The 12,127-nt window shown below is 60.6% G+C and overlaps 1 protein-coding gene across 1 annotated transcript in view; it reads right to left on the bottom strand.

Moving 5' to 3' along the window:
* LOC146422284 (rho GTPase-activating protein 23-like) overlaps nucleotides 1-2,493 on the bottom strand; it is a 31,097-nt gene extending 28,604 nt beyond the window's left edge. The window contains exon 1 of the mRNA XM_085046663.1: nucleotides 1,928-2,493. Coding sequence (XP_084902789.1) covers nucleotides 1,928-2,260 — 333 coding nt within the window. The 5' untranslated portion in view covers nucleotides 2,261-2,493. The remainder of the gene's footprint in view (nucleotides 1-1,927) is intronic.
* Between the last annotated feature and the right edge of the window lie 9,634 nt (nucleotides 2,494-12,127).

Here is a 12,127-nt window from a genome sequence, read left to right as displayed (position 1 = left end):
CACTGTAGAAGAGCCGGAAAACCCCAAAAAAACACTGTAGAAGAGCCGGAAAACCCCAAAAAACCACTGCAGGAGAGCAGGAAAACCCCAAAAAAACACTGCAGGAGAGCAGGAAAACCCCAAAAACACACTGCAGGAGAGCCGGAAAACCCCAAAAACCCACTGTAGGAGAGCGAGAAAACCCAAAAAATCCACTGCAGGAGAGCAGGAAAACCCCAAAAAACCACTGCAGGAGAACCAGAAAACCCCAAAAAACCACTGCAGGAGAACCGGAAAACCCCAAAAAAACACTGCAGGAGAGAGGGAAAACCCCAAAAAACACTACAGGAGAACCAGAAAACCCCAAAAAACAATGTAAGAGAACCGGACAACCCCAAAAAAACACTGCAGGAGAGCCAGAAAACCCCAAAAAAATCTATAAGAGAACCGGAAAACCCCAAAAAACCACCACAGGAGATCCAGAAAACCCCATTGCCGACCCCACAATCCCTATCCCGATGGATAACCCCAACCCAGATGGCAACAGGAGCTCCCGGGAGATCCCCAAAAGCCCCTCAGCATCCCGGCGGCGCCCAACCCCATCTGCGCCCTCCATTGTGTCGGCCGCCGGCTCGCCGGGATTATTTTTAAGCTGACAGCTGAATGCGCGCCGCTGATTTTAACCCGAGCGGACAGGCCGGGCTCGGGTGGCTGCAGACACCGGCGGGGATGGGGACAGGGACAGGGACATGTCGCCGTGGCACGGCGGATGCGGCGCTAGGTGGGGGGTGTTGCTATGGAAGGGTGTTGTGCCTCAGTTTCCCTCTGCAGCCAGAGCGGGTTTGGAGGGTTTTGGGTGTTGGAGGAGCCGGTGGTGGCCTCGGATTGACAGCCGCGCAGGTTGTCACGCGAGTTGTCACCTCGGTTTGTCGTCGAGCCGTGTGCCACCTCCCGAATTTCTGCCTTAATGTCGCCTCACCCTGGTGTCCTCATCCTCCTCATCCTCCTCATCCCAGCATTCCCAAATCCCAAATCGGCACGGGGGGACAACGCCTGTGACATCCAGACCACCCCAGCCGGGTCACCCGGATTGCCACCGGCTCAGGTGTCACCAGGTCCGCCATGTCACCGAGCCACCCCCGCGGGGACACGATGGGGACAGGAGTGACAGCGTCCCACTCTTGCTGAATAAAGGGACTTTTCTCTCATTTTGGGGGACAGGAATTGTCCCCCATCCCTGGACACTGATCGGGCACACGAGGGGACAGCGGGGACACGAGTGGGACACGGATGGGAAGAGGATGGGACACGAAGGGGACACGATGGGGACAGGTGTACCGGTGCCCCATTCCTGCTTTTCCCTCATTCTGTCCCCCAGGGATTTGTCCCCCATTTGTCCCCCACCCTGGACACCGATCGGCACACGAGGTGACAGCGGGGACACGAATGGGACACGAAGGGGGACACCAAAGGACCACGAAGGGGACACGAAGGGGACACACCAGAGTGCTGTGACACACACAGTCGTGACCTCCAACCCCCCCAAATCCCCACCACCGCCCCCGGCGCACTCGCTGGGGACAGCGGGGACACGAGGGGGACACGAAGGGGGACACGAAGGGGACACGAATGTGACACGAAGGGGACACGAGTGGGACACGAGTGGGACACGAAGGGGACACGAAGGGGACACGAGTGGGACACGAATGGGACATACCAGGGGTGATGTGACACACACAGCCGTGACCCCCAACCCCTCCAAATCCCCCCCCACGGATGGGGACACGGATGGGAACACGAAGGGGACACGAGTGGGGCACGAGTGGGACACGAAGGGGACACGAAGGGGACACGAATGGGACATACCAGGGTGCTGTCACACACACCCACCCTTCCCCTGCGACCCCCAAATCCCCCCGACCGCCCCCGGCGCGCTCGCTGCTCTCACCCGGCGGCACCGCTCCGTTCTCCGCCGGGCACCGGGGGGCTGCCGGGTCCCGGTGGTCCCGGTGGTCCCGGTGGTCCCGGTGGTCCCGGTGGTCCCGGGGGTCCGGGGGGTCGCGGGGGTCCCGGCGGCGTGCCTCCGCAGGCTGCTCAGCCAGATGCAGCGAGGCTCGGGCAGGCTGCAATCCACCCCGACCGGCCGCTCCAACCTCCAGCCCCGCCCGCAGCGCTCCACGCTCCACAGCCGCTTGGGCTCGGGGGTCGGCGGCGGGCGGCAGGGACCCCCAAATCCCCGCCGAGACCCCCGAGAGGTCCCGCCGGAGCTCTCCTCTACCATCCCGCGGGGGTTTTGGGGGGCTCAGGAGGCGGTGGGGATCCCCATGGGGAGGTGGAGGAGAGGCGGGTGGTTGGCTCAGAGCCCCCCGAGCGACACGGCGGCCGAGGGAGGGAGGGAGGGAGGGAGGGAGGGAGGGATGGACAGACGGACGGACGGACGGAGGGCGGACACACGGCCCGGCTGCGGCTCCAGCTGCTGGCAGCGATCAGCGCCCAGCCCACCGCCCCCGGGCAGACCCCCCGCCCCCAGCCGGCCGCCTGCGGTGTCACTTTGCCAGGACTTTCCTGTTATTTCTATTTTTTTTTTTTTTTTATGATTTTTTTCTTTTTCCCTTCTATTTTTTTTCCTTTTCTTTTTTTTCCCCCTTCTCTTTTTTTCCCTTCTTTTTTATTTTCTTCTTTTTTTTCCCCTCCATTTTTCCCCCTTCATTTTTTTTCCTAATTTTTCCCCTTCATTTTTTTCCTTCATTCTTTCCCCTTACATTTTTCCCCTCCGTTTTTCTTTTCCCTTAGTTTTTAATTATCTTCATTTTTCCCCCTTCATTCTTTCCCCTTTCATCTATTTCCCTTCATTTTTTCCCCTCATTTTTCCCCTTCATTTTTCTCCCCTTCATTTTTTTCCTTCATTCTTTCCCCTTACTTTTTTCCCTTCACTTTTTCCCCTTTATTTTTTCCCTTTCATTTTTTCCCTTCTTTTTTTTTTTCTTTATTTTTTCCCCTTCATTTTTTCCCTTCATTCTTTCTCCTTACTTTTTTCCCCCTCCGGGTTTTTTTTCCCTTCTTTTCTTATTTTCTTCATTTTCCCCCCTTCATTCTTTCCCCTTCATTTTTTCCCTTTTCATTTCTCCCTTTCCTCTTTCCCCCCTTCATTTTTTCCCCTAAATTTTTCCCTTCATTTTTTCCCCTTCATTCTTTCCCCTTACTTTTTTCCCTTCATTTTTTCCCTTTCATTTTTTAAAATTTTTTTTTCCCTTTCATTTTTTCCCTTCATTCTTTCCCCTTAATTTTTTCCCCCTTCGTTTTTTATTTTCTTCATTTTTCCCCCTTCATTTTTTCCCTTCATTTATTTCCCTTCATTTTTTCCCTTCATTTTTTCCCTCTTCGTTTTTTATTTTCTTCATTTTTCCCCCTTCATTTTTTTCCCTTCATTTTTAATTTTCATTTTTTCCCTTCATTCTTTTCTCTTCATTTTTCTCCCCTTCATTTTTTCCCCTTCATTTTTTAAAATTTTTTTTCCCTTTCATTTTTTTCCCTTCGTTTTCTTTCCCCCTTTCATTTTTTTCCCTTTAATTTTTTTTTCCTTTTCTTTTCTTTTCTTTTCTTTTCTTTTCTTTTCTTTTCTTTTCTTTTCTTTTCTTTTCTTTTCTTTTCTTTTCTTTTCTTTTCTTTTCTTTCCAACTCTCCTCCTTCTTCCTCCATCACCCCGGGCAGCATCTCACCCTCCCTGCTTCCTCCTCCTCCTCCTCCTCCTCCTCCTCCTCCTCCTCCTCCTCCTCCCAGCCCCTTCCTTCTTTCCTTCCCGCAGGGCACTGGATGATGTTGGGGACAGGGGGACATTTGTCACCCTCTGTGACAGCAGGACAGCCACGGGGGGCTCTGACACCCCCCAGGTCCCCTCGGTGTCCCTGCAGAGCCCCCGGGCAGGGGAGGGGACATGCCACCAGCACCCCGAGGGACAAATGTCCCCAGGGGGGCAAAAGAGCTCCGTAGGGGTCAAAAGAGCCCTGTGGAGGCTGAGACAGGTCCTTGGATGCTGAGACAGGTCCTTGGAGCTCAAAACAGGTCCTGGGAGGCCAAAACAGCCTTTTGGAGGCCAAAACAGCTCTGTGGAGGCCAAAATAGGCTCTTGGAGGCCAAAATAGACTCTTGGAGGCCTAAACGGTCCTGGGGAGGCCAAAATAGATCCTGGGAGGCCAAAACAGACCCAGGGAGGTCAAAACAGCTCCATGGAGGCCAAAACAGACCCTTGGAGGCCAAAAGAGCCCCACAGAGGCCAAAACAGGTCCTTGGAGGCCAAAACAGTTCTGTGGAAGCCAAAATAGACCCTTGGAGGTCAAAAGTGTCCCATGGAGGCCAAAAGAGCCCCATGGAGGTCAAGAAGAGCCTCATGGAGGTCAAAACAACTTCTTGGAGGTCAAAACAACTCCTTGGAGGTCAAAACAACTCCTTGGAGGTCAAAACAACTCCTTGGAGGCCAAAACAGCTCCGTGGAGGCCAAAATAGACTCTTGGAGGCCAAAACAGCTCCTTGGAGGCCAAAATGGTCCTGTGGAGGCTAAAAGAGCCCCACAGAGGCCAAAAGAGCTCCTTGGAGGCCAAAACAGCCCCATGGTAGCCAAAACAACTCCATGGAGGCCAAGACAGCTCCTTGGAGGTCAAAACAGCTCCTGGGAAGCCAAAACAGCCTTTTGGAGGCCAAAACAACTCCTTGGAGGCCAAAACAGCTCCGTGGAGGCCAAAATAGACTCTTGGAGGCCAAAACGGTCTTGTGGAGGCCAAAACAGACCCTTGGTAGCCAAAACAGCGCCTTGGAGGCCAAAAGAGCCCCATGGAGGCCAAAACAGACCCTTGGAGGTCAAGAGAGCCCCACAGAGGCCAAAAGAGCTCCTTGGAGGCCAAAAGTGTCCCATGGAGGTCAAAACAGACCCTTGGTAGCCAAAACAGCTCCATGGAGGCCAAAACAGCCTTTTGGAGGCCAAAACTGCTCCTTGAAGGTCAACAGAGCCCCATGGAGGTCAAAACAGCCCCGAGGAAGCCAAAAGAGCCCCATGGAAGTCAAAAATGTCCCCCAAAAACAGCCAGGGCACCCCAACCCTGTCCCAGTGCCTGTGACACAAAGGTTTGGTTCCAAGGACAATTCCCAGCTGGAATCCCACCTTGTTCCCACCCAGAGCTCCCCCAGTCTCATCCCTGATTTTGGGGACACTGCAGGTCCTTGTTGTCCCCCAGAGCCACCCACCCCTGGGGACACCCGGGGTGACAAAGCAAGCTTGTCACCGGCGCCTGGGGTGACCGACGGGAACAAATCCCTTTCCCCAAATCCCCCAAAAAACCAAAAATCGGGCAGGAATAAGGACAAGAGCAGCACCTCGGCAGTGTCCCCCTGGCCTGTCCCCTGTCCCTGTCGCCTCTCAAGGGGGTCCCCAGCCGCATTCCTGCCGTGCTGGACCCCTGGGGACACCTGGGGTGACAAACCATGCTTGTCACCGGCGCCTGGACAAATCCCTTTCCCCAAATCCCCCAAAAATCCAAAAATCAGGCAGGAATTGGAGAAGAGCAGCACCTCGGCAGTGTCCCCCTGGCCTGTCCCCTCCCTCCCGGCCTGTCCCTGTCCCCTGTCGCCGCTCGAGGGTGTCCCGAGGCGCATTCCTGCCATGCTGGGGACACCTGGGGTGACAAACCGCGCTTGTCACCGGCGCCTGGGGTGACCGACGGGGACAAATCCCTTTCCCCCAAATCCCCCAAAAAACCAAAAATTGGGAAGGAATTGGAGAAGAGCAGCACCTCGGCAGTGTCCCCCTGGCCTGTCCCCTCCCTCCCGGCCTGTCCCTGTCCCTGTCACCGCTCGAGGGGGTCCCGAGGCGCATTCCTGCCATGCTGGGGACGCCTGGGGTGACAAACCACGCTTGTCACCAGCGCCTGGACAAATCCCTTTCCCCAAATCCCCCAAAAAACCAAAAATCGGGTAGGAATTGGAGAAGAGCGGCACCTTGGGGAGGCTGGCAGTGTCCCCGTGGCCTGTCCCCTCCCTCCCGGCCTGTCCCTGTCCCCTGTCGCCGCTCGAGGGGGTCCTGAGGCACATTCCTGCCATGCTGGGGACGCCTGGGGTGACAAACCACGTTTGTCACCAGCGCCTGGACAAATCCCTTTCCCCAAATCCCCCAAAAAACCAAAAATCGGGTAGGAATTGGAGAAGAGCAGCACCTCGGCAGTGTCCCCCTGGCCTGTCCCCTCCCTCCCGGCCTGTCCCTGTCCCTGTCGCCGCTCGAGGGGGTCCCCAGGCGCATTCCTGCCGTGCTGGAGGAAGAGGAGAGCGAGGCACGTGCGGCCGCGCCGGGAAATGCCGGACATTGCTGGCATTGCAGCCCGCGGGGCTGGCTGTCCCCTCCTCCCGGCCGCTGTCACCCGTACTGTCCCCTTCTGGTCACTGTCACCCCTCCTGTCCCCTCCTGTCCCCTCCTGTCCCCTCCCGGCCACTGTCACCCCTCCTGTCCCCTCCTGGTCACTGTCACCCCTCCTGTCCCCTTCTGTCCCCTCCTGGTCACTGTCACCCCTCCTGTCCCCTCTTGTCCCCTCCCGGCCACTGTCACCCTCCTGTCCCCTCCTGGTCACTGTCACCCCTCCTGTCCCTCCTGGTCACTGTCACCCTCCTCTGTCCCCTCCTGTCCCCTCCTGGTCACTGTCACCCCTCCTGTCCACTCCTGTCCCCTTCTGTCCCCTCCTGGTCACTGTCAGCTCTCCTGTCCCCTCCTGGCCACTGTCACCCCTCCTGTCCACTCCTGTCCCCTCCTGTCCCCTCCTGGCCACTGTCACCCCTCCTGTCCCCTCCTGTCTCCTCCTGGTCACTGTCACCCCTCCTGTCCACTCCTGTCCCCTTCTGGTCACCGGAAAACCCTCCTGTCCCCTGCTGGCCCCTCCTGGTAACCGGTCACCCCTCCTGTCCCCTCCTGGTCACTGTCACCCCTCCTGTCCCCTCCTGTCCCTCTTCTGTCCCCTCCTGTCCCCTCCTGTCCCCTCCTGGTCACTGTCACCCCTCCTGTCCCCTCCTGTTCCCCTGCTGTCCCCTCCTGTCCCCTCCTGTCCCCTCCTGGTCACTGTCACCCCTCCTGTCCACTCCTGTCCCCTTCTGGTCACTGGTAACCCCTCCTGTCCCCTCCTGTCCCTCTTCTGTCCCTTCCTGTCCCCTCCTGTCCCCTCCTGGTCACTGGTCACCCATCCTGTCCACTCCTGTCCCCTTCTGGTCACCGGTAACCCCTCCTGTCCCCTGCTGGCCCCTCCTGGTCACTGGTCACCCATCCTGTCCCCTCCTGTCCCCTCCTGGTCACCAAGGCACGGCGATGCCAAGCGCGCAGCCCCAGGGTGACGAGAGGTGGCGGAGAGGGGACAGCGGCGGTGTCACGGTGACCTCTCCGGAATGTCCCCAAGGTGAGGTGACTGTGTGCCAAAAGAGCCCCAGCTCCTGGGGTGACAGCCGTGTCCCCAAGGCCAGCTGTGTCCCCAAGGGTAGCCGTGTCCCCAAGGGTAGCCGTGTCCCCAAGAACAGCCGTGTCCCCAAGAACAGCTGTGTCCCCAAGGCCAACTGTGTCCCCAAGGCCAGCCAAGTCCCCAAGAGCAACCGTGTCCCCAAGGCCAGCCGTGTCCCCAAGGACAGCCATGTCCCCAAGAGCAACCGTGTCCCCAAGGGTAGCCGTGTCCCCAAAGGTAGCCGTGTCCCCAAGGCCAACTGTGTCCCCAAGGACAGCCATGTCCCCAAGGCCAGCTGTGTCCCCAAGGCCAGCCGTGTCCCCAAGGCCACCTCCGCACAGCCACCACAGAGGGGACAATTCGGGATGGGAGCCAAACCGCTGCCACCAGCTCGTCCCCGGGGCCACCCCGCTGTCACCCGGTGCCATCGCCGGGGCAGACCAGTGGCCTCGCCCCAGCCCGGGGACAGGCAGCTGGCGTGTCACCCTGCCACCTCCCTCTGTCCCTCCTCCAGCAGCCCGGAGGGTGGCAGGGAGGGTGTCCCCAAACCCTGGCAGGGGGGACAAGGAGGGGACGAGGGGGTCCCCAGCTTGGCAGGGGGGACAAAGAGGGGACAAGGGGGTGTCCCCAAGCCCTGGCAGGAGAACAGGGAGGGGACAAGCGGGTCCCCAAGCCCTGGCAGGGGGACAAGGAGGGGACGAGGGGGTCCCCAAGCTCTTTCAGGGGGACAGGGAGGGGACGAGGGTGTCCCCAAGCTCTGGCAGGGTTACAAAGAGGGGACCAGGGGATCCCCAAGCCCTGGCGGGGGGGACAAAGAGGGGAAGAGGGTGTCCCCAGCTTGGCAGGGGGACACGGAGGGGGTCCCCAAGCCCTGGCGAGGGTGACAAAGAGGGGACCAGGGTGTCCCCAGCTTGGCAGGGGGACAAGGAGGGGACGAGGGGGTCCCCAAGCTCTGGCAGGGGGACACGGAGGGGGTCCCCAAGCCCTGGCAGGGGGGACAAGGAGGGGACAAGCAGGTCCCCAAGCCCTGGCAGGGTTACAAAGAGGGGACAAGAGGGTCCCCAAGCCCTATCAGGAGGACAAGGAGGGGACGAGGGGGTCCCCAGCTTGGCAGGGGGACACGGAGGGTGTCCCCAAGCCCTGGCAGGGTTACAAAGAGGGGACCAGGGGGTCCCCAAGCCCTGTCAGGAGGGGACAAGAAGGGGACGAGGGGGTCCCCAGCTTGACAGGGGGACAAGGAGGGGGTCCCCAATCCCTGACACGGGGGACAGGGAGGGGACAATGGGGTCCCCAAGCCCTGGCAGGGTTACAAAGAGGGGACTAGGGGGTCCCCCAGCTTGGCGGGGGGGGACAAAGAGGGGACAAGCGGGTCCCCAAGCCCTGGCAGGGGAACACTGAGGGTGTCCCCAAGGCCTGGCAGGGGGACAGGGAGGGGACACGCAGGTCCCCAAGTCCTGGCAGGGGAACACTGAGGGTGTCCCCAATCCCTGGCAGGGGGTGACAAAGAGGGGACACTGGCCGGGCAAGGCCAGGCGGCGCTGGCGGGGACAGATTCCGCCCTGGCAGCCCCAGGAATGCCAGCAGGCTGGAGGCTTTCCAGAGCAGCTCGTGTTTTGCTCAGGAGTGTCCTAAATACGGGAGAGGAGGGGAAGGCGGAGATCCCGGCATGCACTGCCACCGCGGCTGGCCCTGGGGACACCGGCAGGGGGACAGGGGCAGGGGAAGCGTGGATAGGGGGATCACGGGCATGGGGACACGGGCAGGGGGACACACGACAGGGAGACACGGGCATGGGGACACGGCCAGGGGACTGCGGGCAGGGGGGACGCATGGACAGGGGGATCACGGGCTTGGGGACACGGCCAGGGGACATGCGGGCATGGGGACACATGGGCAGGGGGACTGCGGGCGGGGAGACACATGGACAGAGGGACACACGGACAGAGGGACACACAGACAGGGGGACACACGGACAGAGGGACACACGGCCGGGGGACAGCGGGCAGGGGGACACATGGACAGGGGACATGTGGGCAGGGACACACGGACAGAGGGACACACGGGCATGGGGGACACATGGACAGAGGAACACATGGACAGAAGGACACACGGGCATGGGGGACACATGGACAGAGGGACACACGGCCGGGAGACAGCGGGCAGGGGGACACGGGCATGGGGACACGGCCGGGGGACAGAGACAGGGGGACACGGGCAGGGGGACAGGGGCAGGGGACAGTGGGACACAGCCGGGGACAGCGGGAATGGGGACACATGGACAGAGGAACACACGGCCGGGGGACAGCGAGCCGGGGGTCACACGGACAGAGGGACACAGCCAGGGGGACCGCGGGAATGGGGACATACGGGAATGGGGACATACGGGCATGGGGACAGCGGGCGGAGGGACACATGGACAAAGGGACACACGGAGAGAGGACATGTGGACAGTGGGACACGGCCGGGGGGACTGTGGGAATGGGGACACACGGACAGAGAGACAGCGGGACACACGGACAGAGGGACACACGGTCGGGGGGACGTGGGAATGGGGACACATGGACAGGGGGATAACGGGCATGGGGACACAGCCAGGGGATAGAGGGACAGCGGTACACATGGACAGAGTGACACACGGACAGAGGGACAGCGGGCAGGGGGACACATGGGCAGGGGGACATGGCCGGGGGACAGCGGGAATGGGAACACACGGGCAGGGGACACATGAACAGAGGGACACACGGACAGAGGGATCACGGGCATGGGGACACAGCCAGGGGGACAGCGGGTGTGCGGACACGGCCAGGGGACATGTGGGCAGGGGGACACAGGGACAGGGGAAGACATGGTCAGGGGGACACAGGGCCATAGGGACATATGGCCATAGGGGTACAGGGACATGGGGACACAGGGACAGGGGGACACATGGACAGGAGGACACAGTGACAGGGGGACACATGGCCTTGGTGACATGGGGACAGGAGGACACGCGGCCCTGGGGATACAGGAACAAGGGGACACAGCAACAGGGGGACACACGGCCATGGGCACAGACGACCATGGGGACACAGGGACATGGGGACACACAGCCCTGGGGACACAGGGACATGGGGACACACACAGCCATGGGGACACAGGGACAAGGGGACACACACAGCCATGGGGACACAGGGTCATGGGGACACACACAGCCATGGGGACACGGGGACAAGGGGACACAAGGCCATGGGGACACAGGGACAGGAGGCACACGGCCCTGAAAACACAGGGACATGGGGGACCTGGGGACACGCCTGCCCGTACTGAAGGACCTCCATCTTTCACCCCGATGCCACCCCGCTGTCACCACCCCTCCCCGCCCTGAGCGCGGTGACATCGCCGCCATGCAGCCGGCGGTCCCAGCTGGGGACACACGTCCTGTCCCCACCAGCTGCGGCTCTGCCAGCCGCGCCATCGCCACCCCTGGCACGCGGCGAGGATAACGTCACCCTCTGGGCAGGGACAGGCGACAGCGACAGCGACAGGCGACAGCGACAGCGACAGCGACAGCGACAGGCAGCTGGCAGCGCTGCCACCAACAGCCGCCCTCCTCCGGCCGCTAATCCCGGCTGAGATTAGGGTCAGAAAAATGAGATTTTAATAGGATTTTGGAGGAGGAGAAAGGGCCTGGGAGACAATAAGGGATTTCCAGGCCTTTTATGGCAAAGCTGCTGCCGGGGGGGAAAGGGTCGGGGGGCTCGCAGGTCACCCGGGGGTCCCAGGCAGGGTTTGGGGGGGTGACACCCCAAAAAGAGCCGAGATCGGGGGTCCCACACATCCCTCGGGGGTTCCAGGAAGGATTTGGGGGGATGAGACCCCAAAAAGAGTCGAAATCTGGGATCACACACAGGGTTTGGGGCACTGAGACCCCAAAAAGAGTAGAAATCGGTGGTCGCACACATCCCCCCGGGGGTTCCAGGTAGGATTTTGGGGGGGTGACACCCCAAAAAGAGCCGAGATCGGGGGTCACACACAGGGTTTGGAGGGCTGAGACCCCAAAAAGAGCCGAGATCGGGGGTCACACACATCCCCCGGGGGTTCCAGGCAGGGTTTGGGGGGGTGAGACCCCAAAAAGAGCTGAAATCGGGGGGTCCAGGCAGGGTTTGGGGGGGTGAGACCCCAAAAAGAGCCGAGATCGGGGGTCCCCTGCAGGAAGGAGGAGGGTGGGGATGCAGCTGGACCTGAGCTGGGGTGGAGTGGCTGGAGAATGGGAGGGACAGTGCCCGGGTGACCATAAGAGGGACAGTGCCCAGGTGACCACGGGGTGAGCAATGTCCAGGTGACCATGGGAGGGACAGTGACCACGGGATGGGCAGTGCCCAGGTGACCACGGGATGGGCAGTGCCCAGGTGACCACAGGATGGGCAGTGCCCAGGTGAGCATGAGAGGGACAGTGCCCAGGTGACCACGGGAGGGACAGTGACCACAGGATGGGCAGTGCCCAGGTGAGTATGAGAGGGACAGTGCCCAGGTGACCACGGGATGGGCAATGCCAAGGTGACCACAGAAAGGCAGTGCCCAGGTGACCACGGGAAGGGACACCACCCAGCTGACCACGGGAGGGACAGTGCCCAGGTGACCACGGGAGGGACAACACCCAGCTGACCACGGGATGGACAGTGCCCAGCTGACCACGGAAAGGCAGT

This window comes from Lichenostomus cassidix, unplaced genomic scaffold, assembly GCF_008360975.1.
Source record: "Lichenostomus cassidix isolate B80296 unplaced genomic scaffold, HeHo_3.0 HiC_scaffold_789, whole genome shotgun sequence".
Taxonomy (NCBI): Eukaryota; Metazoa; Chordata; class Aves; order Passeriformes; family Meliphagidae; genus Lichenostomus; species Lichenostomus cassidix.
The sequence above is the reverse complement of the archived record's forward strand: the minus strand, read 5'-3'. Positions and strand labels throughout refer to the sequence as shown.